The sequence below is a fragment of the Dicentrarchus labrax genome, unplaced genomic scaffold (assembly GCF_905237075.1).
Source record: "Dicentrarchus labrax unplaced genomic scaffold, dlabrax2021, whole genome shotgun sequence".
Taxonomy (NCBI): domain Eukaryota; kingdom Metazoa; phylum Chordata; class Actinopteri; family Moronidae; genus Dicentrarchus; species Dicentrarchus labrax.
This window is the reverse complement of record NW_026136724.1, coordinates 13,055,369-13,082,502: the sequence shown is the minus strand read 5'-3', so window position 1 is coordinate 13,082,502 and position 27,134 is coordinate 13,055,369. Positions and strand designations below refer to the sequence as shown.

General features: G+C 39.9%; 1 protein-coding gene across 15 annotated transcripts in view; it reads right to left on the bottom strand.

Annotated features, from left to right (window-relative positions):
* The window catches only part of cacna1c (calcium channel, voltage-dependent, L type, alpha 1C subunit), a 185,502-nt gene that overhangs the window by 132,973 nt on the left and 25,395 nt on the right, over window positions 1–27,134 (bottom strand). For all 15 annotated transcript variants that reach the window (XM_051392190.1, XM_051392192.1, XM_051392191.1 and 12 more), the window contains exon 2: window positions 2,777–3,209. In XM_051392190.1, coding sequence (XP_051248150.1) covers window positions 2,777–3,209 — 433 coding nt within the window. The remainder of the gene's footprint in view (window positions 1–2,776; window positions 3,210–27,134) is intronic.

Here is a 27,134-nt window from a genome sequence, read left to right as displayed (position 1 = left end):
AGATGAACAAGCAGGCAGAAAGACTGACAGTTTGATTGGGAATTTTTTAAACTAGTGAAGGACAACATTTCTGTCCATGTTTTTTTGTTGTGATTAAGACTCCATCCTATTATTTCTTCCTCTTTTTCTGGTCTCTCATTCTCCCCCTTTAATGCCCCTCGACTTTCTTTCACTCATCTAATTCCCTCACCTTTCTCTCAGTAACCATCTGTCTCTTCCCTCCCTTTGGAGACGTTTAAATGAATGATGCTGGGAATTGTGTGTAATGATCTGAACGCACATCAGTCATTGGGTGAGATTGTTCCAGTGACCCTGAGGGTTTATGCATGCTTTTTTCCCAATGAATTTTCCTTTTTTTACAACACAAGCACAGCTGGACTGGTTATCTTAAGGCCTACTATTGACATTATGACTTTTAATAATTATTATAAATACACAAGGTGATCAGTGGGATAATTTGTCTGTTTCCACTGCTTCACCCCACAGAGTGAGACTACACACACTTTCGAAGGCAGGGTTTTTCCCATGGGAAATTTGGAGTTCTTTTTAAGAAAACATGTCTATTGTTTGAGTGAAATGCACGAAAACACCACCACGGTGGGCTCAAGACCCTGGATTTTTAACATTAAACTGAGCATAACCATCAAAACAAATGTTGGATCAAATAAAAGCAAATAGTAATTTAGTGGCTATTTGATAAATATACACGTTCATAAGAATGTCATAAAGAATTATGCTATAATTCATCACTGGATATAAAAAAAACATTATACTGCGGTGAGAATATGTTGCAGCAGGAAGAAAGAGTGGAAATCCAATAGAAAAGCGTTCTCAATCTATCTTGTTAATAGTTAAAAATGCTAAATTTAGTTCTTTAAAATCATTTTAATAAGAAGTCATTTTTTTTGGCTTGAAAAAATGTACGTTAAACCATCAGTGCTGGAGTTTATGATATGCATTTAAGTAGGACATGTGTTGTGTACAATTATAACAAACATTACTTTCCGTAGTACTTTTGGTCATTATATCCTACAATGTTATCAAATCAGATTTTTCTTACTTTGATAATTCCTTAGTGCAACCCTATTGAAACACACACATAAAAAGCACACATTACTTCTAACTCATCTTCTCTTTCCTCACCAATTCCCTCTGCTTTCCGCTTCTCTCCTCTCCTCCCTCATGATCCCCCTACCCTCACTCCTCTCCTCCCCTCACTCATTATTTGCCCTCCCCCTGCTCTGTCATTTTTCTTGTTTACCTTTCCCATCCTCCCCTTGATCCCTCCTTCCCTCCCCAACTACTCGGCTCCATCGTCTCTCCTGTCGACATCCGTGTCCTGCCCACATCCCTGCCCTTCTCATTTCCCCAACCCCTCCTCTTCCTCTCCTTTTCTCCCTCTCAGGACGATGTGTGACTGTGCTCTTGCTGAGTTCATGCTCATGTGGACCCTCTCCTATTATAGATCACTTTGACTGTGACACTGACCATTTCTGTCTCTCTCCCTTTTCTCCCTCTATCTCACCCTGAGGGAAAACCAAGTCATTATGTTCTGCAGCTTAAAAAAAAAAGAAAAGGAGAAAGGAGAGGAAGGGTAGAAAGGAAGGACGGGTAGGGGAACAGCAGGAATAAAGGGATTTGGATGGACAGAGGGAGAGAGAGAGAGAGAGACGGATAATAAATGAGAGAGGGAGTGTGGAGGAACAGAGGCATGGATGAACCTGGGGGAGAGGGGATGAATGTGGTTAGAAAGAGGGAGGGGAGAGACATATGCTGGGGAGAGGTGTGAAGGAGGGATGAAAATGATACAATTTGTTTTATCCTCCTGTGAGAAAGGAATGTAAGATGAAAGAGGGAGAGAAAGAAAGGGAGAGAAGGAGAGGGCCCGACAGAGGAACGGGGAGAAAGGATTAAGAAGAGTGAGCAGAGAGCAGAGAATCACACTGAGTGAGACATAGGAGAGAAGAGAGATTGATTAAGAAAGAAAGAGAAGGAGGGATAGAAGAAAGGAAATAGGAATATTAAACACATAAAGAAGTCTGTTGCATTCTTAACATGGTTATGTCCTACATCCTTACTTCTCCTCCTCTCTCCCCTTACAATGATTCTTTTCTACCTGAGTCCATTCTACATGAGGTTGCAACACATGCAGTATTACAGTATGTTTGAGATGTAATAGCTTTCATATATATTGTCAAAATTTGTTTTTGGAAGAAAAAATATTATACTGAAGGGAGTAGCTACAGGGCTGTCGAGACAACAACCTCCTGCCTGAACATCAGCAAGACTAAGGAGCTGATAGTGGACTTTGGGAAGAAGCAGGGGAGGAACTACAGCCCCATTAATATCAACGGGTCCACATCACCAAGGCCCTGACCTGGGTGCAGCATTCTGACCCTGTGTTGAGAAAGGCAAGGCAGTGAGCATCTGGGAACATCACCGCCTGGTACGGAAACCAGACCGTTTCCATTGTCTACATTGTTCCTCCTCGATTGATGATTCATTTCAAGTTTAATCAAGCTAGGCTTGTTTTAAAAGAACTCCCTCATCTGCCGGTCTCCATCTTGTAAGTTCTAAATGAGGGCAACCTAGAGCAAAACATGTAACCCAGGAGCTTACGATTCTGCACAGGTTTCCTTCAGGCAATCCAATAAAAGTGAATTAATTAAAAGTGTCAACCTTTAAAAGGATGACACTTTCTTGTAAGTGAGAGTGAAACATGTTGCGCGTTACTCCACATAAAACAAACCTCCACTTATGGTTAGTTAAAGGATACTTCCATTCTACGATGCTGATGCAGGCCCTGCGGATGGGGTTCTTGAGTGTGAGACAGAGTAGGGCCCGTGGCGGCCTTGTGGCTGTCGTCGTTGTCTGTTTCTTGGGCTTGGAGCTATAGTGTTGTCTCTTCCTTTGCGTGGAGCTGGCCGTGGATATGGGCCCGCCCCCTCCCGACCCAAGCCCCGCCCCTCCGCTCGATGCGGCATTGCCCATCATCTTCGCCTGCCGCGCGGCGTCGATGGCCGCCTGCCAGCTCAGGGCCGCCCCCGGTGTGGGGATGTGCTCCGGGGCCAGGCCCACAATGCCGACCCCGTGGTTGACCCCGCCCCCTCCTCCATCATGGTCGCTGTGGCTACCACTGCCACTGTGCTCGTTGGTCAGGCCGGGGGGAGGAGGGCGAGGAAGCGGGGCAGGGGGAGAGTAGTCGGAGCCTGGAGTGGAGAGAAGTAAGGAAGGGATGGAGAAGAGAGAGGAAAAGGAAAGTTAGCAAACAAAATTAACTGTCAGTAAGCTCTTCAATCATCCCCTTCAGTCAGTCAAGTTATTCACTTGTTGATTTAATCACACATGGCTCCTTGAAGTTGATACAGTGTTTCAATTTTGTACAGTTTGGTAGTTTACTTTAGAGGCTTCAAGGGTGTTTGAATTGTTGACATATCAGTTAGTGAGCCCTGCATATTTTCCAGACACTGAAGTGTCTCCGTGTAGAATAGGCCGATGACTAATATACTCCCATCTGTCATGCAAGTAAAACAGAGCTAACTGTGCACTGTTTAGTTCCTCAGCATATTGTGTAGGTTATGCAGTCCTTTCACTTTGCATCAACACCACTCATCTGACCAGCAACTACTGACTGGATAAGGAGACAGAGCATGAACAAAACTAAAACTATCTAAACTGAAAAAATATCTGTACATTTTCATAATATAGAGGCAGATTCCTTCCAGAGTTTCCTTTCCCAAAGCTAAAGTTTAATTCACCTACAACTGTGTTATATGTATAAAACATGGTTTTTTTAGAACCCAAAAGGCCAACATCTTCATACAGTCAAAAGTTTAGAAATCTCAACAAATGCTAGTACTAGTATGGTATTATGGGTCCCAGAGTGAAATACAACATGTTCACTGTTCAGTGGGGGAAATACAAGACTGTAGACAACAAATGTACGAAGTGGCATAAAAGAAAAGAAGAATGGTAAAGGGAAATGAGAGACAGAATTACAATAATCTCAGTGAGATTACATAGTTGTAGCACCCAGACAAATTGCAGGAATAAGACCAAGTGAGTAAAAGTACTGTAAAAGAGAGCGGATTATCCATACTGTATGCTTAGCCAGATTAAAGACAGTTATAATATCCTCTCAGCCTCCTCCTCCTTCTGACATCTGAACAAGGATTGCACAAATGCGCTCACCCTCTAATAGATTACACATGCTGTGAAACGATGTACCCGTTTCAGATTTACAGTTTATATTTTACAGAAACTACAGAGAATTTCCAGGTACTGATGCTATCAAACCATTTTTATTTGCGTTTCTTATTGACACTTTTGCTTGAAAAAAAGGAATTGTTTGGAGACAGACTCACTTATATTCGTTTTTATATAACGTATACAGCTACAAGATAGATACATTAATATATGGTACTATTAGCTGGATGTATACATAGCAGTATGAGTCAATGCATTGTTTAGCACAATAAACTCCACTGAAAACAGAAACCATAATCTTGGCTATAGCAGTAATATGTGTGCAGCATTTGCATCAATGCTTTGAGCAAATAATCAATATGGTAATTTCAGCCACATTTGACCAAATGTAATTCCCAATGTCAAATTCACAAATCCCATAAATCCAAAGCTACTTTTGGGAGAAAAAGAATACAAAACTTTAAGAACCCCTGTAAAGTTAATCCAACCTGTGCTGTTACAACAGAGATAAGGAGACAGAAAGAGAGAGAAAGAGGGAAAAAGTGAGAAGAGATGTACAGGGGTTAGAGAGAGGAGGCGGAGAGAGATAGACTTATCCTGTATGCTTAGTACGATTATAGGGCGGTTGCAATATCCGCTGAAATCCCATCCCTCTCACTTCACAGCTTTAAGTTTCTACATATGAACACACGACGGATGAGGCCCTTAGGGAACATTACATCAGATCCTGAGCAGTTGCAACTATATCAAACGCACTGTTTTATTGGTATTATCATTTTGTATTTTATTACATTTCATTTATGTATTATTTTTAATTGTCTGATTTTATTTGCTTTGTAACTTTATTTTTTAAACGTGCTATAAAAAAAGGTTAATTTTATTATTAGGAAGGTGATCCCATTCTGTGATGTGTCATCCCAAAAGTGTGTGCTAGAGTGTGATTTAAGTCAGAAACACACATGCTCAGGAACTAAGTGGCTCACAATCAAGGCTCACAATATGTGTTTAGCCTCTTTTCTCTTCACAGCTTACTATATAAATGCTAATGCCTCAGCCACACAATCTGGTTAGTCAAAGAAACTATCCAAAGGTGCTGGTAAATCTCAATCTTAAAGTGTTTGGCAAGTTGGAAGATGTCATACACTACTCCTCAGGAATTACTCTACCATAAAATTAACTTGTAACATTAATTGTTATGGCCTACTTTTCTTTCTGTTACTTATGTCTGCTCCATGAATGTGAATTACAACAGCTCAAAAGCCACCAAAAGCACACACTGCATCATCTGTATTTAACTTAACATGTGCAGTGTTAATAACAAGTACTCAGATCCTTTACTGGGGTAAAAGTAGTAATACTACAATTTAAAAATACTATAAGACAAGCAACATTACTGCACTCAAACTGTCATTTAAAAAAAAGTACAGAGGTGTTATCGGCTAAACGAACTTAATGCAGAACAGGTGCAGGCTTGCTCACAGCAGACATTTTGACTTATTATGGCGGGAACAGCACAGGTGCTAGTAGTAACAATAACAATGCCATGGAAATGTGACAGTGAGCCAACATGCACAATAGGATGATCCTGAAACCAAAGCAGCTATTGAAGTGAGCCATCATTACTTTCATCATTTACACCTGTGCTTGATGTCAAAGTACATTTTGTTTAAAAAAAAGGCCTTTTATGAAGCAGAATGGCTCCTGTCAGTGTTATATTGTATTATATATTAATATTTTATATTTATTGTTTATTTTGTTTATTTTTTATTATTGTCAGTGATGCATTCATGTGCAGCATTTAAAGTTTGTACTAATTGGAACTTGTGGAGTTGCTCATTTTAATTGCTTAATCTCTCATAATTTGTATGTTTTTGATAAATGTTTTTAGCTAACATGAAACAGTAAGCTAACGCTCAAATAAAGTAAGTAATCGATTAGCTATAATAGCTGTAGAAGTGTAAAAGCTCAAAACTGAACCTCAAAACTATAAAGGAGTAGATATACATACATACATATATATATATATTTACGTACACAGACAACAAACAAGCCTTACTGGGACAAATTTCCATTACAGATCATTTTTAATTGAAAAAAAGTAATCATATTCTACTCCTAATACTGATTATTTTTTACATCTACCCACCCACATGCACAGCTAGACAGGAGCCTGCTTGTAGTTCATGTCACCATAGAAAAGAGGGGAGGAGGAACTAAATTTCATCAAATGGTCTTTCAATAATTTTATTTTTAGTTTAATACCAGTTTTTTAAAATAATGGTCAATACACTATGCATTTTAGAATTATATGTTATGAGTTGTTTTATTGATATTGCTGGTTTTATTCCTATAATCTGTTCTTTTTTTATTTCTGTTTTATGTCAAGCCTGTTGTAATATTTGTTTTCATAAGTGCTATATAAATAATCTTTATTATTTCTATTACAGCTAAAATAAAACTAGAATGCCCTGAAGCTAATCTTTAAACAAAGACACTGACTAAACAACAACAACACCACCACGATATATGTCTGCAAATATTTAGGAGCAGTGCGCTTTGAATGCAGTGCCCAAGGAGGTGTTCTTTACATTCATCAGTGGTGAAGTCACTTGGTATTAGATGCAGCTGTGCCTTATAGGAAATACCACTGTGGTTTCAATTTGGAGCATCTCATTACTTGGATTGAACCATATTTCCCCAATTTTCTCTAAACTCTGGGATGGATTTTAGAGGGGGTTCTGTGATTTTTAAAAGCAGAGTACAGTGTCAACAGCAAATTGTGCTTTTATCATACATATATGCACACAAGCACACACACATTCAGGCTCTGCATCTACTGTAGTACTTTTCCAGATGACTTTCTGTACTGGAAAATATCTTCCTCTTTCTTTCCACCACTGACTTCAGTGTGAGTTAATATCTGCTTCCTGACTGCTGTTGCACATCACCATCTCTCTCTTTCACTTACTATCTCTCACAAACACACACATGCACACACATAATCACTTTCAGCATATTGTACTGCTGCATGATGAGTTTATCTCACACTGCCTGCCCCTCTCATAGGGTGTAACCCAATGAGAGTGTGTGCATTTGTAAGTATGTATGTGTGTGTGTGTGTGTGTGTGTGTGTGTGTGTGTGTGTGTGTGTGTGTGTGTGTGTGTGTGTGTGTGTGTGTGTGTGCGCACTGCATGAGTGAGAGTGTTAGGATTAGAGCACAGCAAAACTTTAATAATACTGAGCTCACTAATCTGTCTGTCTGACCCCATGTCTTTCTGTGTGTCTGTCCTATCACATCGCATATGCACAGTCATGTCGTGTGTGCGTGTGTGTGTGTGTGTGTGTGTGTGTGTGTGTGTGTGTGTGTGTGTGTCTGTTTGTGTGTGCTGTATGATAAACTGGGCGCTGATGTGAGTGACTGTAATTCCATTAGCAGCTCTTTATTCTCTAGGAAAAAACTCAGCAGCTTGTGGAAATATGATTCTGACTCAAGGGGAGAGGGAGGAGAAAGGAAGGATGAAGGGGTGGAAGAAGAAAAGGAAAGAGGATGAAGAAGACAAGATGCAGGAGGGAGGTTGATATACTGTAAGAGGAGGGAGAGGGATGGTTGGAGGATGGAGAGACAAACAGAGAAGATAAAGAAGGGGGGGACTAATACAGACAAAAAAAGAAGAGGAAACTGTAGGAAGAGATTACAATCTAGAAGGAGCAGAAAAAAAGAGGGAAAGAGAGAAGATGCAAAAAATGGGTGAAGGGCTAGGGTGCTTTACCATGAGTGACAGGACTTAATCCAATCATTTATCCATCCATCATAGGACTTTACAGCAAAAAGTATTTCACACTAATTCACTCTTATAGCATTACTGTCAATGCAGTCAATGGTGGTACTGCAGACAAAGGCTTCCACAGTACTACTGTCAATCACTGGCTGGTACAGTACTACAGTCAAGGATTATAGCTCTACTTCAATTGGTGCAATATTAATTATATTGGTCTAATACCCTTGTACAATACAGTAATGTTACGCATACATTAATGTTCTTAAAGCAGCTAATGGCTATACAGCAGTTGAGGGGTTTGCCATATCATATCGTTCACAATAATATCAGTAATATCTTGTTGACATAATGACGTCATACATACATACACAGAGCAACAACGAATAAAAGTCAAATTGCGACCTGCTCCGCAGAGGAGGAGTAAGTTCCTATAGGGGAGCAACTTAAGTGCAAGAAGACTAACAACAAAAAGGAGGAAATACAACAAACTTATTTCATCACCTCAAGCAGAAACACCCAGTTGAGTATTTGGGGAGCAAGCCTCCAGAGGGGAGCTCAACAGCTATAGCGATTAACCAAAAAGATTTAGCAGTATTATGTCATATCAGCAAGAATATCATTATTGCAGAAATACTATGAAATATCAAGTACAAATACAGTCAAAGGTTCATTAAACTCCTTCTGTAATGAGTTTTGCAGTTTTTCCATACACACCCAGTTGTGTAGTATGATACATTTTATGCAAAGTATCCCTTATACATTGATTTCACATAATTTGTGGCTTTATGTTTTCTTTGCACTTATGTTTTGTTTTTAAAGTTTCTCAGCAGACACTGTAACATGACAGTAGGAAAAGTGATATTAATAACATTAAGAACAGGATGAGTTGAGTAGCTGCATACAATGAGTTGTGCCAATAAGAGTTGGGTGTTTATGTATAAAAGAATGAGTGATAGGCCTTTTTCACTGCAGACATTTTAAGTTACTAAAGTAAGAAAAGCACAGGTGGAACCAATAACATTATTAATGTGTCTCAGTAAGCCATAACAGTGAGCCAGCCAGCACCCTGAAACTAAAGCAGGTACATGGAATTCAGCCATCATTCCTTATATAATTTTCAACTGTGCTTTGTCTTTTGTGAAAAAGGCTCTAACTAAAGACTTTTCAAGGCCCTCCACACAGATGATTTTAATAATTCTGGCTGATTCGACCTCTTCTCAGGATTGTATATGTGTGCAAAAGAGATTGACATCTCCTATTAACTCTGTTGCAACTGCTAGGGTGGGACAAATTAAACCATCATCATTCGAATTAAATAGACCACAGGTTCAGCCAGAAAGCACCTGAATGTGTGTGCATACTTTAAAGTATGTGCTACTCTATACAATGTATCTGCAATATACACATACATTATTATATTATTATTTAACAATACATTAAAACAGAGTTTTCTATTAAATAAATTTGACAGTCCATGTACTGTAAAGATTCATTCTAACTGAACTTGAAGTGAACCTAACTGAGCAGAACTTCAGTGTGAACTGAACTGCAGACTGTAATGAGCTGTGATACAAACTCAAGTCAGTGGAGCTGTTATCTACTTAATGATAAGGACTGGAGAGAGATGCTATCACTGCAACTCCAAGCACTCTGCCATAAAATGTCATTGCTACACACGCATATACACACGCACACACGCTCAATCACACAAAGAGTATGCTACAAATTGTTCTGTCTAATATTGCTTACCAATAAAATACAGTTCCAGCACAAATGAAAGCAGCAAGGGCTGCATCGTTCAGGCTCATTCAAACCTCCAAAGTCCTTAGCTGCTCTGCTTATTTAATTGGCTCAACCAGATTACGGACAGCGAAGGGGACCAATCAAATTATCCCACCCTAAATCAGTCTCTCACATAATTGTGACCTTGTGCCCTTCTCTTTTCTCTTTTTCTTCATTCATGTCTGTCTCATTTCTTCCTCTCTCCCCCCATCTACCTTTCCTTCTCGTCCCAACAGGGATCTATTTGGGTGGACAGTGATGATGTAATTATCAGTCTATTAACTGATGATGACACCTGATCAGACACTAATTAATGGGGGATGCACATATGCAGCCACACACACACTGAGGGCCCTCACCTTGCAGCAGCTCTAATTCAAAATCTAAAAAAAAAGGAGAAATCTTATTAGCAGCCCTGCTGAGGTCCAGAAAATTGAGCCTGACCAATGGTCTTTTTTTCCAGCATGATTGGATCCCACAAGACACACACACACACACACACACACACACACACACACACACACACACACACACACACACACACACACACACACACACACGCATACACAATAGTCATCCCACCTGAATTGTGGTTTGGAAAGATTACCTCCTTTTGCTACTGTACACCTTTTTCCTCTTCCTCCCCTCTAGTTCTAAATCTTCTTTCTCCTCCTCTTCCTCACTGCCCCCCTCCTCATCATGGACGAATCCCTCATCCATCCAATATATTATTCCCCATCTCTTCCTCTCTCTCCTTCTTACATATTTCTCCTATTCATCCCTCCATACCTATTAACAATCACCCACACTCCTCCACTTCTCTTCTTCATCTCCCTTTTATCCCTCTTTTCTCTCTAATCTATATAGCTGTCACCCCCTCCATTGGTTCTCCAGCAGCGGACAAGTTCATTTTCAGCCGCGCACCCTTCCTCCTTTCCTCCATCAATCTACCCCTCCTCATCTCTCCATTTTTCTCTATCTCTCGTGCTTCGCTGCTTCTCACGCTTTCTCCCATTACTTCCCTCTGTCATTTTCAAATAGCTGACAAGTATTCTCTCTCTTGCTCTCTCTCTACCATCTCTCTACCACCTACAGAGCCGAAAAAGAGGGTAGCCCATCGCACAAGATCTTCGCTTCGTCACTGCCTTTAACAACCATTTTCAGGCTCTGATTTACACTAAAACAATAAAACATAAAACGGTGTAATGGAGGCGAACTCTTTTGGCCTAGAAATTATGATTGCCTCAGTCTCCATGTTTTTCAGGGCTTGTATGACATCCCATTATGCTTAACCCTCATTATCATTGTTATTATAAATATCGGTTGTAAGCCTAATATTGTTTGATCCAATTTATGTGTCATCCACTCACTCACACTCATACACATGCGTGCACAGAGCATATGCACAAACCTAAAAGCAGACTAAAAGGCTTGTCTTGATTTGTTGAGAACATGTGCACGAATTTTGTAGGCTACAAACCCTGTATGTGTTTGAGTGTGTGCATATGTGTGGGTGTCTCTCATTTGTCTCTCTCTCGCTCTGTCCATATGTGCCCATTATCTGGCCGAGTGAGCACACCACACAGACACACCTGCTCCCCACTGTGCACACACATGCACGCGTGCACACACATATACACACCTGCTCCCATTGAAAGACAAGACACACACACCTGCTCCCCTTGATCAATGACCCCCCCGGCAGGCGATTACAGTATCCGCTGACACAGAAGTGCGCGGACAACAACACAAAACCCACACAGCATGAGCAGGACATGCATGCAATTGACAAGGAAAACACATGAAGCGGCAAATCACATGTTTTTGATCGGACCAAAGAGGCCTGCTAAACACACATGACAATCAAACAAACTGAAAACCCATCATCCTGTGCACAATATTCACTACTAATGTGCAAAAGGACGGCCTATCATCAAGGGAAATTCCTGCTCATTTACTGTACATTGAAAATAAAGTGCTTCCCATTTGTCTGAATACAGAGCAGTAAACGCTCCTCTGCCTGTTACAATTGAGGTTGTTTGCCCTGTCAACAAAAAGACGTGATAGCAGGGCACATTTACCCTTTTTGTTATAAATGAGGTCATTCTAACAACAAAATTGCAACAGGTATTTGCTGTGCTCAACACTCATTTTTTTCTCTCTGTGCTGCTTTTCATTGGAGTTAGCGTTGCCTATAAAAACCCTATCGTATATGGATTTATTCATTAAACTCTAACATGCTATCTGGAATGGGAAGTAAAGTGGAGGGGAAATGAAAAAAATGTGTGCATGTGTGTGTGCACCCTCCTCCACACATATGACAGTAACATGCCAAGGGAATACATGTGTATAAATTATTCATTCGTGCTCCGTATTCAACAGCACATTGCTCACTGTCATCTGGACTTTCTAGTTTATAGCCCCGCCTGGCCTTCAAGCCCTGATTGGTTGTTGTTTTTAACTCCCAGGAGGTCAGGGTGACTCAAATATATGGATTTGTTGTTATAGATAGTTTTATGTTACTTTAAATTACATTACATTACATCAAATGGTGGAGCTTTATCCCTATTCAAGTGACAATTGCTATAACAATGATACACTATAGTAAATCCTCAGAGCCAAACTTTGAGCCAAAGATAAGACTGCATGGTTTTAAGCTGTTTAATAATTTGAAAGTCAAGTCCAACCCACCCCTTGGCGACTTAGTTGAATGGTCTGAGCCAAATCCAACAAGGTCTTGTTTTTTTCATGACATGCGAATTTTCCTCAGATGATTTTTCTTTCCATAGACCAAAACCCAAATACACAACATCAGAATGTGACTTTGAAGTTTGAGTTTGAAGTCTGATATACATTACCTGACAACTTTCTGGCTGTGGTCAAGTGAATTTCAAGTTCCATGGCAGAAACATTAAATTTACAGTTAAGCATTGTCTGATTCCCAACCCGAACTCCTTAAATGTAGTTTACACACTACTGATTTGTTTTGCCAGTTCCATTTTAAGGGAAACATAATTACTGCCAGGATTATGTTCAGCTGGAATGTTTTATCCAGGGAACAAATGTCGTATAGAGTGGTTCATGGTGGATGTACAAATTGCAGGACTTTGACAATGATGACAGAGGTCTCCAGTGTCCCTTGCATAGTTAGGTTTAGGCTACAATAGCACTTAAATTTAGAACAAAATAATGGTTTCAGTCGAATATTAATATGATAAACAGATTTTGACATGCTTCAAGTCACTGTGGACTTTTTTAATATTTAACAAAGCCCATAACCTTTCCCTAAGCATAAAGGACCAGTTTGACATTTTCACTGCTTCGCTTTCTTGCCAAGAGTTAAATGAGTAGATTGATATCTGGCTGGATCTGACTGCTCATTGGCAGGGAGAGGAGGTCTCTTTTATGTTGCATTTCTTCTTACTCAGACCAGATGTAAAAGCATGAATGCAACAGTTGAGTACGCTTAAATTCTTAGAACCCACTGTTACAAACAGCCGATAGCCAAAACTGTAAGGATCAAAGGCAGTGTGACGTACAGAATAACCCACTGCAAAAAATGGACGACTGCAGCAACACTGATTTTATGTGCGATATCAGTTCTTCATACAATCGGCTAGGAGAACAAATAAGAGACTTGTTCTAATCATTGCTTTTGCTGTACTTTTACCGTATACTTTATTGTACAAAAAATGACTGACATATGATACATTTTCTCCTTTAGATAATGCTAATAGGAGAACTGTATCAAATAGCTGACAATATTAAGTCACCGTGCTTTGATTTATGACAAAACCAGTGCCAGCATTGGTATCAGCATCCCTTTCTTGAAACATAAGGAGCTGTGATAGACAGCAAGAAGGAATGCGGGGGTGAAGCAAGTGAGAGAAAAAGAAAAAGACGAGAAAAACAAAGAACTTCGGAAAAAGAGAAAAGTCAGAGTGAGCGTGAGGAGGAGGAAAGAAGAGCACAAAGTGATAGAGATACGGGCTGTGTGGAAGAGGAGGAGAAGGAGGAGAAGCAAGAGGAGGAGGAAGGCTTGTTCACACTGCGCCTCCGTGCCGACCTTGCATACGCACATATTCACACACAGTGCAGGCAGCAGATATTAATAACTCCTTATTAATATTCATCTGCAGTGGAGAGATGTGAGGCCAGAGTAACCCAGATACGAACTGTCTCTCTACCTGTCTCTCTCTGTGCGTCGTTCCTTACATCTGATGTTCATGATCTCTATCAGGTTGTCTTTGCTTTGTACATATTAGCCATTTAGCCGACACTTTTATCCAATGTCTGTTATATTTAAGCAATATAATGACTGTTTCTGCATCATGAGGGCACCCTGAGCTACAACAGTTATGGAATAGGAAGGTCAAAAGTCAAAATATTGACACTTAAATTGCACAAATTCTATATCTGACAACTTTGTTTTTGCTTTTTGAGATAGAAACTCAGATTAAAAGACACTGACATTCAGTATTTGATAGTGATGAGTCCAGAGGGGACGTGCACTGTTTGTTAATCCATGTTAAATTGTCTCCCTCTTCTCTATACTTCCCCTTTTCTTTTTATTCTGTACTGTACTCAAAGCTCGAATATATATAAAATTCAGCGCTTTCATGTGCCTTCCGGTAAAGTAATTGTATATATTCAATACATCCACTGAATGGAACAAGGTCACTGTAATGCATAACTGACTGAGCTACACATGACCACCTGTGCGCTACATTATAAAATGTCTGGAATCCTTATGTGGGATATAACAGCCACAATACATATACTGTAGCTGTCTGGTAGATCTTTTTTTACACAGGACAACACAATAAGGTGTAGACACAAATCAGCAAATAGTGCATATTGATGATGTACTGAACCTAGTAGATCATCTAACAACGTAGATTTACATTGCACACTTCGATACTTCCTGTATGAATCATTCTGTAAACTTACTAACCTCATATTAATTTTTACTTTGCACAAGAACATATCTCCTTCTTCAGATACTGTTAAATGCTTCTACATATTTCCAACTGTTATAATTACACATGTGAAGGTCTTTCCCAATTACTGTTTTTGATTCTACTGCCAGGCTTTGAAAATATCAGCAGTCAGAACCCAAACACTGATGGATTCCTGCTTTGGCTGCTAACACTGCCATTTTGGCAGCAAACCAAACCATCACTTGCACGTTCAATTGCTCACTTCCTCAAGACATCTTGTAAAAGCACACCATTCGAAGGTAAAATACAGAAAATTGAGTCTGAAACTTTTCCAATCTCCAAATTTCTCTAGGAGACCCTGGCATTGTTGTTGAAATCAACACACTCCAGTGCACTTTAAATAAACCTTCACAGTGGAAGGGTTACCATGGCAAAGGCACTTGGCGGAACATCGCAACCCGTGGCCTAATTTTAATAACTTTGAACTAATAGTTGAGCTCACATAAGAAGTCCACCTAAGAAACAAAAATGCCCTTGAAAAAGAAAGGATCATTTTTACATTCTTCTCTGAATATGCAGGTGTGACTTTGTACTATGTATGACCTGCATATGATCCAACCTTTAAAAACGTAATGCACACTACAAGCATATTTTCAAGTTGTCCACAATCCTTACTGTTACTGTTCATACACACCACATTTTGTCACCAATTAGTAACTAGTCATCCCCGTATACTACCCTGTAAATAGGCTACTTCTTTGTGGCACAAGAGACTAGGAAAAATGCATACATCATAGCATCCTATAAAATAGAGGACAAGAATCAAAATGGAAGGAAACAGCTTTCAAGGTTGTTGCTTTGCTTTCCTGTTGTGTTTACAGTCTTTGCCAAGCGTACCAGCAGGACTTCCCGACCTCACTCTTTAAAAAATACTGCAAAAACGAGCAACGCCTGTTTCTACCAACTGTTACAGCTGCTACAGGGTCAATAAGAGGTTAAAGTGGAGCATTAAGGACATGGTTCGTCACATGTTAAAAATGCAACAATACACCAGGAAAATCTGCATGGACAAAGTGATTGACTAACACTCCTCCTTCTGCCCTTGAGCAAGGAATGTAACCCTCGTTTGCTCCACTGGGATCATCCAGCAGTTTGCAGTAGGAGACTGTGGTTGCACTGGGCAGCTGCCAGGAAGGAGTGTGGAGCTGTATTAATGTGAAGCAGAGCATTGATGAAAATGTAGGAAACATTCCTACAAGTACTTTCCCCCAGATAAAAAGGGGAAACAGATGTAACCCAGGGTAACCAAATAAATAAAAAGGTGTCAATCTTTTTAACGGTTTTCAATCACCTTCATTAGTCTCATAGCTTCAGAGAGAGAGCAAAGTCTTTATGTGTTGACAGAGTAAAGCAGCCCCAAGACAATGACAAATCAATTTGTTAAGTTTGAACAGAGTCTTTGTTGATTTCTATAATAGCATCACTTATGAGAAAAGATCCCTGATGCTTCTTGTGTGCTGATGTTTTGATCCCTGCTGAAATATCAGCTCCGCAATGCATACTAATGACAAAAATAAACTATAGGCATGCTGTAGCCATGTCCTCACAAGCAGTAAATAGAACACAGACATAACACACAGTTGCTTTTTCCAAGACGCACATTTGAATGTGTAGTAGGCATTTTTTTCAGCTTGTTACGATGTTAGCCATATTGACTATGTATATTTTCTGTAACATATTTTTGCTGCCATAACTGTTGACAGATGGTAAAATTGAAGTGTTTATAGTGGTATTTCAAATGGAGATATAGACATTAATTTGGGGAAGAAATACAATTAAAAAATAAAATAATAACTGTACTTTGATAGACTAGAAAACTTGGTATTTTTCTTCAATTTTAACATCCTCCTATGGGAAACTTAGCTTTTTGTTAGCTAGGCCAAAACAAATCAATATTTTGTGTTTGTCTAAGGGGCAACAAATGAATATTTCACAGCATCAAATTTAGTCTGCTATTTCTGATTTTCTAGCATATTATACAGATACAAAGTGTGTATAAATTAAGCGAGCTGGTTTGGGAGGCTCAGGAGGTCAGAGTCCCTCTGATTGTTAGAGTCTAGACTGCTGGCTCCTGAACTTTAACGGGCCCCACTGGAGGAGCCGAAGCCTGAAAAACACAACCCCTTATCACAACACCATTAATAAATAATTCTCAACAGAGCCATAATATTATCAACCATAACCTTATAATATGAAGCTATTTTCAAATGAAATGCAAATTTAGATTATTATTAGGTGTTTGTGAGAAAAAAAAAACCCTACAGCAGAATGATTTTGTGTTTGTCCTTTTAATGACTCTGTATGCTCTGCTAACAAAAGCACATTGTACACAGTTGCTCTACAAATATCCACAAGCCTCACAACTGGCACAGAAAGACCAGATAAACCACAAAACATATAAGAATTTTTTTTTTTAATGGAACTGGTGGGAAGCAATCAACCAACTGTACAATTACAATTACCATATTCAATATATGCACTGTATTGACGTGACATGCAAAGAGTGAAAAGATTTAGAACAAAAATACTTCAAAAACCATCTTGAGTGGCAAAATGTCTCAAGTCTATTTTTTCAGTGCAGTGGATTATTATTTTTATCTTGACATTATGCAATTCCATGCACAGTTTTGAAAGATAATGTATGACTTGTTGTCTTACTGCACAGTTGGACAAAGAATTAACTCACAAATGTCACATTACGGAACAACATAACAATCGGTGCGTCACTGACACATTTATGTTGAACGCACCACTAATTAAAACGCCAATAATTGACAAATTAACTTGACTTTAAAAAGTATTATCTGGTCTCAGCTATAATAATGTTGCAAAGACCTGAATCTCCCTCATGGCCTTGTTAAACAACAGTCTAACAGTGTATGCTCACACAACACTATATAACAAGAGTCACCATTAATCAGATGCTCAGCTGGTCAGACCACAGTAATCAGTTCACAGAGTTCGTTCTTTGCCCTTTAGCTGGGCTATGCTTAGAGACTGTTGATTAATTAAGGCTACACTCTGAGGTGAATATCCAGAAAATCAAAAATAACTAAATTCCTGTGTTACATTCTCCTTGCGTGTTTCATGCTCTTGTTTCAAATCCCCCACATGTTATCACGGCTTCAGTCAGCAGTGATGCTTGGCCACATGATTAGCCGTTAGCTCCTTGGGCTATCCTCGGACAATGTCGGGCAATTTTCCGTCTGTTAAATAGGACATTCTATTTCAGCCCTATAATATGGCACAAGTTATGGGTTTTTTTAGCCTCAGGAGTCATGTTCATGCTCTGTAATGTTCAGTGTGACCGCCTCATGATGTATCACTGCCATCTCTACACCTCTGTACATCCACAACCGTTCTGCCTGAATACACAGAGTGACTGAATGTTCAGAATATACAGTTACAGTATGTCTGCTGCCTGCTGCTCACTGACATTGTGCAGCTGTGATCCGTCTATATCAGAGACAAATTCAAAGTGTAATTCCTCTATGTATTTCTGTACCCGTTGAGTGTTGAGCATCCTTTAAATATATTCCTAATTTTATGCATATGTTGGACTTGATATAGTAACATCAATGACAAAGGAAAAAGTGCAATTAAATTTTGCTAAATTAGACAAACCCTTTTTCTGTAAATCACCCCCGCTCTGAAGTAAAGACAAAGTGCTTCATTTAAATAAGCCTTGTCTCAGTAACAGCACCTTATTCGGATAAATGGAAAGATTGTGCGATCAGAGGAAGAGGAAACAAGGGGAAAATAGGCAAATTTATTTATTAGTATCCACGCCTTTTAGAGATTTTAAAACAGGATTTTGGATTTGAAGGCAAGGTCATGAACTTTAGACAGTATAAAAAGTGTTCACATGGTCTAAAAGCTCTCAGTTAATTTAATAAGCAAAAAAAAAGGAATAACTTAAACTGCACATAGGCAGCTTGAATTGTGAAATTCATTAAGGAAAAAAGATAAAGACAGAATATTGCATTGCAAATCAAAAGTGTTGTAAAATGGTTAATAACTTTGGACTGCTACTAAAGTCATTAAGAAGAACACGCCATAAAATGTCTCTTGAAACACTTATTAGCAGATCCGCCACAAACACAGATGGCCCTGAAACTATAAATGAAACTACAATTAACCACTATTAAGATTCCTTCAATAAAACCTTCATCAACAGAGAAGAGGGGAGTCGAGGTGACGCCATTTTACTGTTGTGTCAATAAGTGTCCTCACAGGAGGTACAGATACATTATGTGTCTGTGTCTGTGTCTGTGTGTGTGTGTGTGTGTGTGTGTGTGTGTGTGTGTGTGTGTGTGTGTGTGTGTGTGTGCAAGTGATCTCAGAGGAGCAGATATACGGCCTAGAGAGAAGGTGTGGTCTGACAACACACCAGGGAGACATCAAATGCAGCACGTGTGGTAATGTCTTTGTGCGTTTGGACGCGAAGATGACACACAATACACGTCTCTGTGTTGTGCAATCCTCCCAGCGTTGTTGTGTTTAGCACCGTAAAAAACTGTGTGCACGCCTGTGATTAATTGACGAGACTACAGAGCAATAAAACGCTAATGAATGTGCTCTCATAGCTTAGCTCGACAGTCTGGCATCGCCACAGTCTCAGAGGGAGCGTTAGGTTTATGAGTCAGGCCCAACCCAACCTGCCCAATCCCCCCTCAGGAGCTGTGGGGTCATGGGAACAGAGGTAGGAACAGAGCACCTTTTTAATTTAAGTTGCGCAACAGACAGTCAGCCATATATAAAATCTGAAAAAAGGTCATTTCTTTAAAAGCAACAGGTAGCTCACAGGTTGATTACAGTCCGGCTTTGTTCTTGGCATGATGACGTGCCACAAACAGCAAACAGTGGATATTTAAAGCTGAGTAATACCATTCCTAATACTGATCAAACTGAACGCGCCTTATTTAACCAAGAGATTAATATCAAATTAGCTCATATCCTTCTTATGTGTACCTTTTACTTGCTACCTGTTTGTTTTGGGATTTGAGGATTGATTATTTTTAAGGCATTTAATGGCTCTGGCTCCAGAAGCTAAATCACTATATTCTTTTAAACCCTATTTGGATATTCGTGTTTCATTGATACTGCATTTCGTCGATTTAATATTCTTGAATGTATTTGTGTTTTACATGAAGCACTTTTAATGCTTGTCAAAAGTGCTTCAATAATAAACTTCATTATTATTATTTGTATTTATTATTAGTGTTTTGTAAAGAGTCTTGTCACTCCAAAATCCATTGAGCTCAATAAGCTTGACTCAAACAGCAGTAGCCAGTCACGTAGTTTGTCTAGTTTTGTTGCTCTTGACATTAAAGAAACTACACTCTCAGTATGTTGAAATTAGTTTGTATTACTTCAGCACTGGGATCACTTCAAAACGGACCCATCAAACATTATCTCACAGTATTCACTCTGATGGAATACTGCATCCTGTGACCTACAGTAGCACAGATGCCAACTCCTCTCTGCGAGAACACTTGAGTTTTAAACACACACTCAAACACAAACTGACACAAAACATAGGGGAAAACATGTATGGATACGGTCCCCAAAAGCTTTGTGTCATACATAGTATATAATTACTTTTGCAGCTGTTAAAAATGTAAAACTCCAAAGTCTTCATATTTATGAAATTTAAAAATGGTTTCACCAAATAAATAAAATGTACCAAATGCAGTAAGAAAATAGGAAATATTGAGTGTTTATTCCCCATTAGCTGCATTTCACCAGATCAATGTGTATTTCCACAAATCCTGACTAAGTAGAACAGACACATGACAAATCTCATATGCAATTGCACATAAAAGATTAGCCAAGTGTTTGACAAATACAAAGCATCTAATAGTTGGGTTATTTTTGCAAATTCATAGTTCTGAGGCTTAGTGGGTGCTGTTTTTTTTACGGCTCAGCCCTTCCCTGCGCTTTATACCCCCACCCTACTGGGACATGTGGGGCCTGGGCAACAGAAGAAGAAATCAAACACCCCTTTGATGAGAGTTTGGCTGCAGAGTGAAAAAGGCATGTGTGTGTATGTGTGAGTTTATGGATATAAATACATCAGAAAGCACTGAAGTAGAGCACAAAGGGCACTCTGTAACACAAACATGCATACCACCCACACTTATACTCACACAGATAACTGATAGAAATGACACAACAAAATATATGATGATTAGAAGGATTAGGAACAAGGAGGGGAGGGGAGAAAAGACAGGAGAGGAGAGGAGGACATATGTTGAGTGGGTGGACAAGCAGGGAAGGCAGGGAAGGGGGTACGACTGGCAGAAATCACACACGCACAGAAATGCACATGCAAGTCTCTCTGCCATCTGCAGCCCTTACTACCTTGCCAGTCATCGCATCGAACCAAAGCTCACCAACCCTTTTTTCTCTTTTTCTCTTTCCCCATATTTATCCTCTTTCTGTCCTGTTCTCATGTCTCTCTACCTCCTGCTATTGTAAAAATAACAGAACAGCACGCGTGTGTATCTGCGTGCGTCCATACTGTATACAAGACAATCCATCTGTGTTTGCATGCATGCCTGAGTGTGTCTGTGTGTGTGTGTGTGTGTTTCTCCTCAGTGTGCAGGGACCTCTCATGGCTACCATGAGCTAATGAGCTCCATTTAAATCCAGCCCCTCTGATCCTTCCTCTCGCCCAGTTTCTCTGCCCCTGGGGCCTTTCCTTGCTCTGGCCTGGAAACTGTGGCACGGCAGCGGCCATTTTGGCTCATTAGGAACAAGCTGCTGAACCAACACGCATGTCTCCGTGAATCAGTATCAGAATAATGGATGACTGGTGTACTGGTGTGTGTACGAATGTGTGTTTGCGTATGTGTTCAAGCGTATGACTAAATATTTGTGTGTAGTGTGTGTGTAGTGTGTGTGTGTGTGTGTGTGTGTGTGTGTGTGTGTGTGTGTGTCTGAGGATTCACGATTCTGTGTGTATTTGCGAGTGTGTGTGTGTGTGTCCGTGAAGCATCACTAGCTTAAAGATGAGTCATCCTCAAGCGCTCCAGTAGCATCATCTTTCTTTCGTCGCACATTCAACTTTCCCTTTTCTCGCTTTCTCTGATTCTCTCTCTCTTCCTTTAGCTTTCTCTCTCTTTTTGTCTGTGTTTTTCGTGTCACACTCTCTGTCGCTCTCTCTCTTCTTTTTTAAAGCTGTTACAGCAGCAAAACCAAACCAGCCCCTCCTGCACGCTTCACAGCCTGTTCTCATTCCCAGGTCATCAAATACAGACGCCAGTTCATTTAGTTGCAATCTGCAACTTCACTGCTAGATGCCACTAAATCCTACACACTGGGCCTTTTATTGGACATTGTTAGAAGCTATAGTCCCACTATTGAGAGAATTATCCCATCACCAGTTATCAAGTTCGCAAACTGCAGATTTGTTTTTACAAAATGTTTATATGCAAAATCATACAGTGGAGTCTAAAAAGAAAATTCTGTAACAAAAGAAAAACAACCTTCTTTTTCATCACATTAAATTATGATTTCACAGTTGCAGTTATTTAACTGTGATACATTTTGAAGAAAAAATGCACTATTTAAAGTATGTTTACTGTCCCATGTGAAGCCTGGCATTTACAGTGAATGATGCTTCCTTAAACCACAAAACACCAAAAATATCAAAAAGAAAATAAAAAAATGAAAAATACACACACAAAATACCACGAGTGGTAAAAGATTACTCACTTTTTTTGCTACAAACCTCTACCGACCACATAACAACACACACACACACACACACACACACACACACACACACACACACACACACACACACTCACACACACACAGGGTCCATGCCTGATTCGAGGAGGCTTGAGCAATCAAAACAATACAGGGTGAGCAGATCATCTTGGTATGAATATAGTCTTTTTGGAGCACTTTCAACACACACAGAGTTGGAGGCCAAAACATAACACCCCCTGCCTGAAGGTGTGTGTGTGTCACTGTTTCTACACATTATCATGATATTCTGGAACAAGGGGAGAAAACCACAATGTGTCAGTATGAGTTGTGTATGTTTGTGTGTGTGTGTGTGTGTGTGTGTGTGTGTGTGTGTGTGTGTGTGTGTGTGTGTGTGTGTGTGTGGCTAAGTGGTTGGGAGGTTAGATGTCTCAATAAACAATGAGTGACTTCTCGTTTATCGCTCATGTGCAAACCTTGACTGTAACAAACACACACACACACACACGCACACGCACACACACAACGCACACACACAAACACACACAAACACACACACACACACACACACACATTTGAACCTCATGACTGCCAGTACTTCTGAGTCATTAAGCTATTAGATAGCTGGCCACGAACAGAACTATCCTGCATTCCTCCTTTCATAACCAAAGGATTCCATTGTAAACATTTAGACTGAAGTGCCATCAACTCAGCCATCTCACACACGCTTTCTTCACTTTGTTTGGAGGCCTATCTGTGTGTATTTAAAGTTTATGCTCTCTGCTATTGTGTTTTTTCTTTCGCTCTGTTTGTCGTGGGTTTGTCCTGTTTAAGTAATTAAGTAAGAAAATTGAGAAAACGCACACACAGGCTAAAGCATTTCCCAGAGGCATTCCTCGACTAAAGTGGTGATGGTATGACCGGGCAGCGTTTCTACTGGAATTCGACACTTCACATCGGAAAAATCTGGAATACTGGGAAACCATGTGGCATTTTGAACTGGAAGTTTTCCCAGACTGACTGTGGGAGGGAGAGAACAGGGAAATCAGGGAAAACCACAGACGACTTTGGATACAAATGGTTAGAACAGAGGAGAAGACAGCTTTAGCTACTTTGTGAGAGAAAATCTGCTCGATAGAGCTGAATAAAACAAAATCAAGAGCAATGATTCACTAGAGCACAAAAGCACATGAAAGAAGAACGTATCAAGCTTGCTTTATATCTAACAGCCCAAACTGAACGATCGCAAGTTTGTTTGTTTTTTACAGTAAAATTGCCTTTCCATTCAAGACACTTAAATTCCTCAGCTCAAGGCATAAACTGTAAGATTGGTAGTTTGACCTGTGTGTGTGCAACATTTGTCTGCTCTGTCTTGTGCAAAAGCTTTAATACATCGACTGTGTTTTAGTGGAAGGCATACACTTGCTCAGCATCATCTTGACAGCACTGTAAAGCAGTGGATGCAGCACACACGGAGGTCAACCCTCCACCACTCTTGTCGCTGCACAATAGTGAGCCGATCGAAGAGCTTACTGCCAGAAAAGTTTGGGAATTGCTCCAAGGCTTTTAAGGAAGGTTCAGATAGGGACAGAGCAGGGGAATCAAAGACTTATGAAAGGAACCTCTCATCCACCAAACAGTGTATGTGTGTGTGTGTGTGTGTGGTCACCATTATTATGTAACAACGTACGGCAAGAAACCCACCGTGGCCTTTGACCTCTAAACCTCAGCACCCTCTCCTCAGATCAATAATGATGTATTGACTATGACCCAGGGTGCACTAGGGAATGTCTGACACATGCACACACAAACACACACACACAAAGCTACTGGTTGAATGCCACTGAAGAAGCTAGTAATTGGACTAAGAGTTAAGATTGTTTAATGATGATTAATGATCACATTCCTTTTTCAACTGGATATGTTATCCTGGTTATTTGTAAGGTAGATATAATCCCAATTAGGAAGACCTGGACATCCACACAACTGCTTACAGATTATCATAATTATCAAAAATATGGACACTGTTACATATATAGATATAAATAACCAAGTTTCTCATATTACAAGTAAACATCATGAACCAAAAAATATTCAAACCAAAATAAGATCCAATTCTGGGATACTACTGGGATGACCCTGATGAAGGCCACAAGCAAAAACATGTTGACTAATAATGTTCTGTATATTAAAAGTCAATGACTGACACGAGGGCACCAGCGCACAGAAAGTTGCAATGCATTTATGGTGAAATAGCTTAGTCAGGGCCAAGATTAGCACTTCATCACATTTTCTCAACTGGAAGGACACCTTAGAGGGCATTTTATCATATTTTATCTACCATCGGGCCATCCAAGAGGGCACTTTTGTTGTGTTTCTAACATGGGGGCAGTTGGGGGCGCGCTTCTTTCCTCCAATATATACATAGCATTATGCATGTTAATGTGTATAAGTGGAGCACAAAGGGGTCACTGAATAGTTTGACCAGTATGAAAATAATGTGAATCATACTACGGTCTTCACAGTCACCAGATCCCAACCCAACTGAACTGCACTATGGGAAATTTTGGACTGAGATGTGAGACTGCATTTTCCACCATCATCGTCAAATGGTAAATGGACTGCATTCATATACTGTAAGCTTTTTCTATCTAAATGGACACCAACGTACAAAGTCTTGTGCTACGTGACATACAAGACAGTTGGCACCCTCAAAAGAGACACAATGCATCACCACCACATATGCATAATGTCACAGCTTTAGACAGTGTTCCTCCAAGTTAACACCACTTTTGTCTTTCTCCTGCAGCTATACTACTGGCTGAACCTCTTGTACGCTCACTCTTAATGTGTCATTAAACAAGCAATTAATTATTAGCTTTGTTGTTGTGAGTTATCGATAATTTGTTGGGCCTTTCAGGGTGATTCACCAAATTGAACCGTCACAGCAAATAAAGGCACAGAGGGAGTAGGAGAAAGACAAAAGACAGAAAGAGAGGAGAGGATGACAGACAGGCAGAAACAGTGACAAATAGACGGATCAGATAAAGAACAAGCGGAAGAGCGACGGAGAGACAGAAAGACTGAAAAGAGAGACTAAGTTTAGCTCTCCCCTTAGGACTCCTCTCAGGTTCTTCTGCTCTTTTCATTGTCCTCCTCTCCTCCCTTTCTTCCTCACATCCTCCTTTTTTCAATCCATCACAAAATAATTAACTTGCTATAAGTGAAATTAATTCCACTAATTGGTTTTAAAGGTATTTTTGGACACTGGCAGAAAAAAGAGTGAGTAGAGAGAGAGAGAGAGAGAGAGAGAGAGAGAGAGAAAATGTGTGTATGTGCATGTGTGTGTGTGTGTGTGTGGTAGGGGAGGATGGTATCTATTCACCCAATCATGTCACAGCAGGGAGGATGTGACCTCGCCTAGCAGGAAGTGAACTCGGTGAACTTCCTGACAGAATGAGGAGAAATTGAGAAGGAGGATGGAAGGATGCTGACAATGAACAATCTTCTTCATCTCCCTGTCTCCTTTTTTCTACTCTTTTTTTTCTTTACTTCATACGTTCATGCTATTTGATCCAATTTTCCTACTGCAATGCCTCCTGCTGCACGTGATTGTGCTTCTATTTGCTGTGGATTTGCAGTAAGGTTCATATCTTTAAGTATCCAAGGTCTGATAGAGAGAAAATGATTTCGTTTTGAAAAAAAAAGAAAGAGAAAATGACAGAAAAGGCTTTTCAAGTGGTTTCAAAGCTAAGGTGAAATGCATACTTACTGAAATAGCATCTCAAGTCCAAAGAGATATTTTTATCTCGTCTTGTTTCATATTTGACATTTTATTGATGCATTAAGGACGCAAGATTGGAACACAAGCGCATCAGATCGTCCCAAATAGACCAGCAGACCAATCAAAAAAGGGAGAAGGTATAAAATCCTGGCATATGAGCCAGTGAGATGGAATAAAATATGTCATTGCTGTTTAGCATCATGACATCAACTTTTAAAAATTTAGCTTTTAGCTCATGCTCAGATCCACAGTGACTTACAATGAGTGAACAGGGAAGCTCCAAGGCTGCTGATTTAGACGACTTGCCAGTAACAGATATGCATAGAGCAGCTGCCAATCGCACCACAAGACAAGCACAACAGAATCTCCCAGGTGTGAATGTGTGTAACTGTGTGAATGTGAAGCAGGAAAATGAGCCTGTGTGCTTAGCAAACTTTTCTGGGATGAATATAAGTTCCACAGCTTCACTTGTGTGCCACCAGCAGGAATGTAAGGCAGATCCAATCAACTAGACTTCCAGTTGGTTGACCAAGACAAAAATGGTGCTATGTAAAAGAAAACCAGGGGCTGCATTGGTGTGAGAATGTTTCTAAGGTTATTGGTCAGGTGATACACTGTACAGAGGCTTGTAATGCAGTGAGAAGGGATTTTACTCATTTCCTCCATCTTGATGATGATGATGAACAACAGTAGAATTAGACCATAATAATCTACCAAAAATTTGAACTTTTTGAACAAAATGCCGTGTGTTGCTAGATGACTGAGCCATCATCAACTTTTTTGCCTGATGGCCTTCTGTTTGTGGATCCCAACTATGCCAACGAGGTAGTCTCATTGAAATGATTAAGGACAATATGTTGTACAAA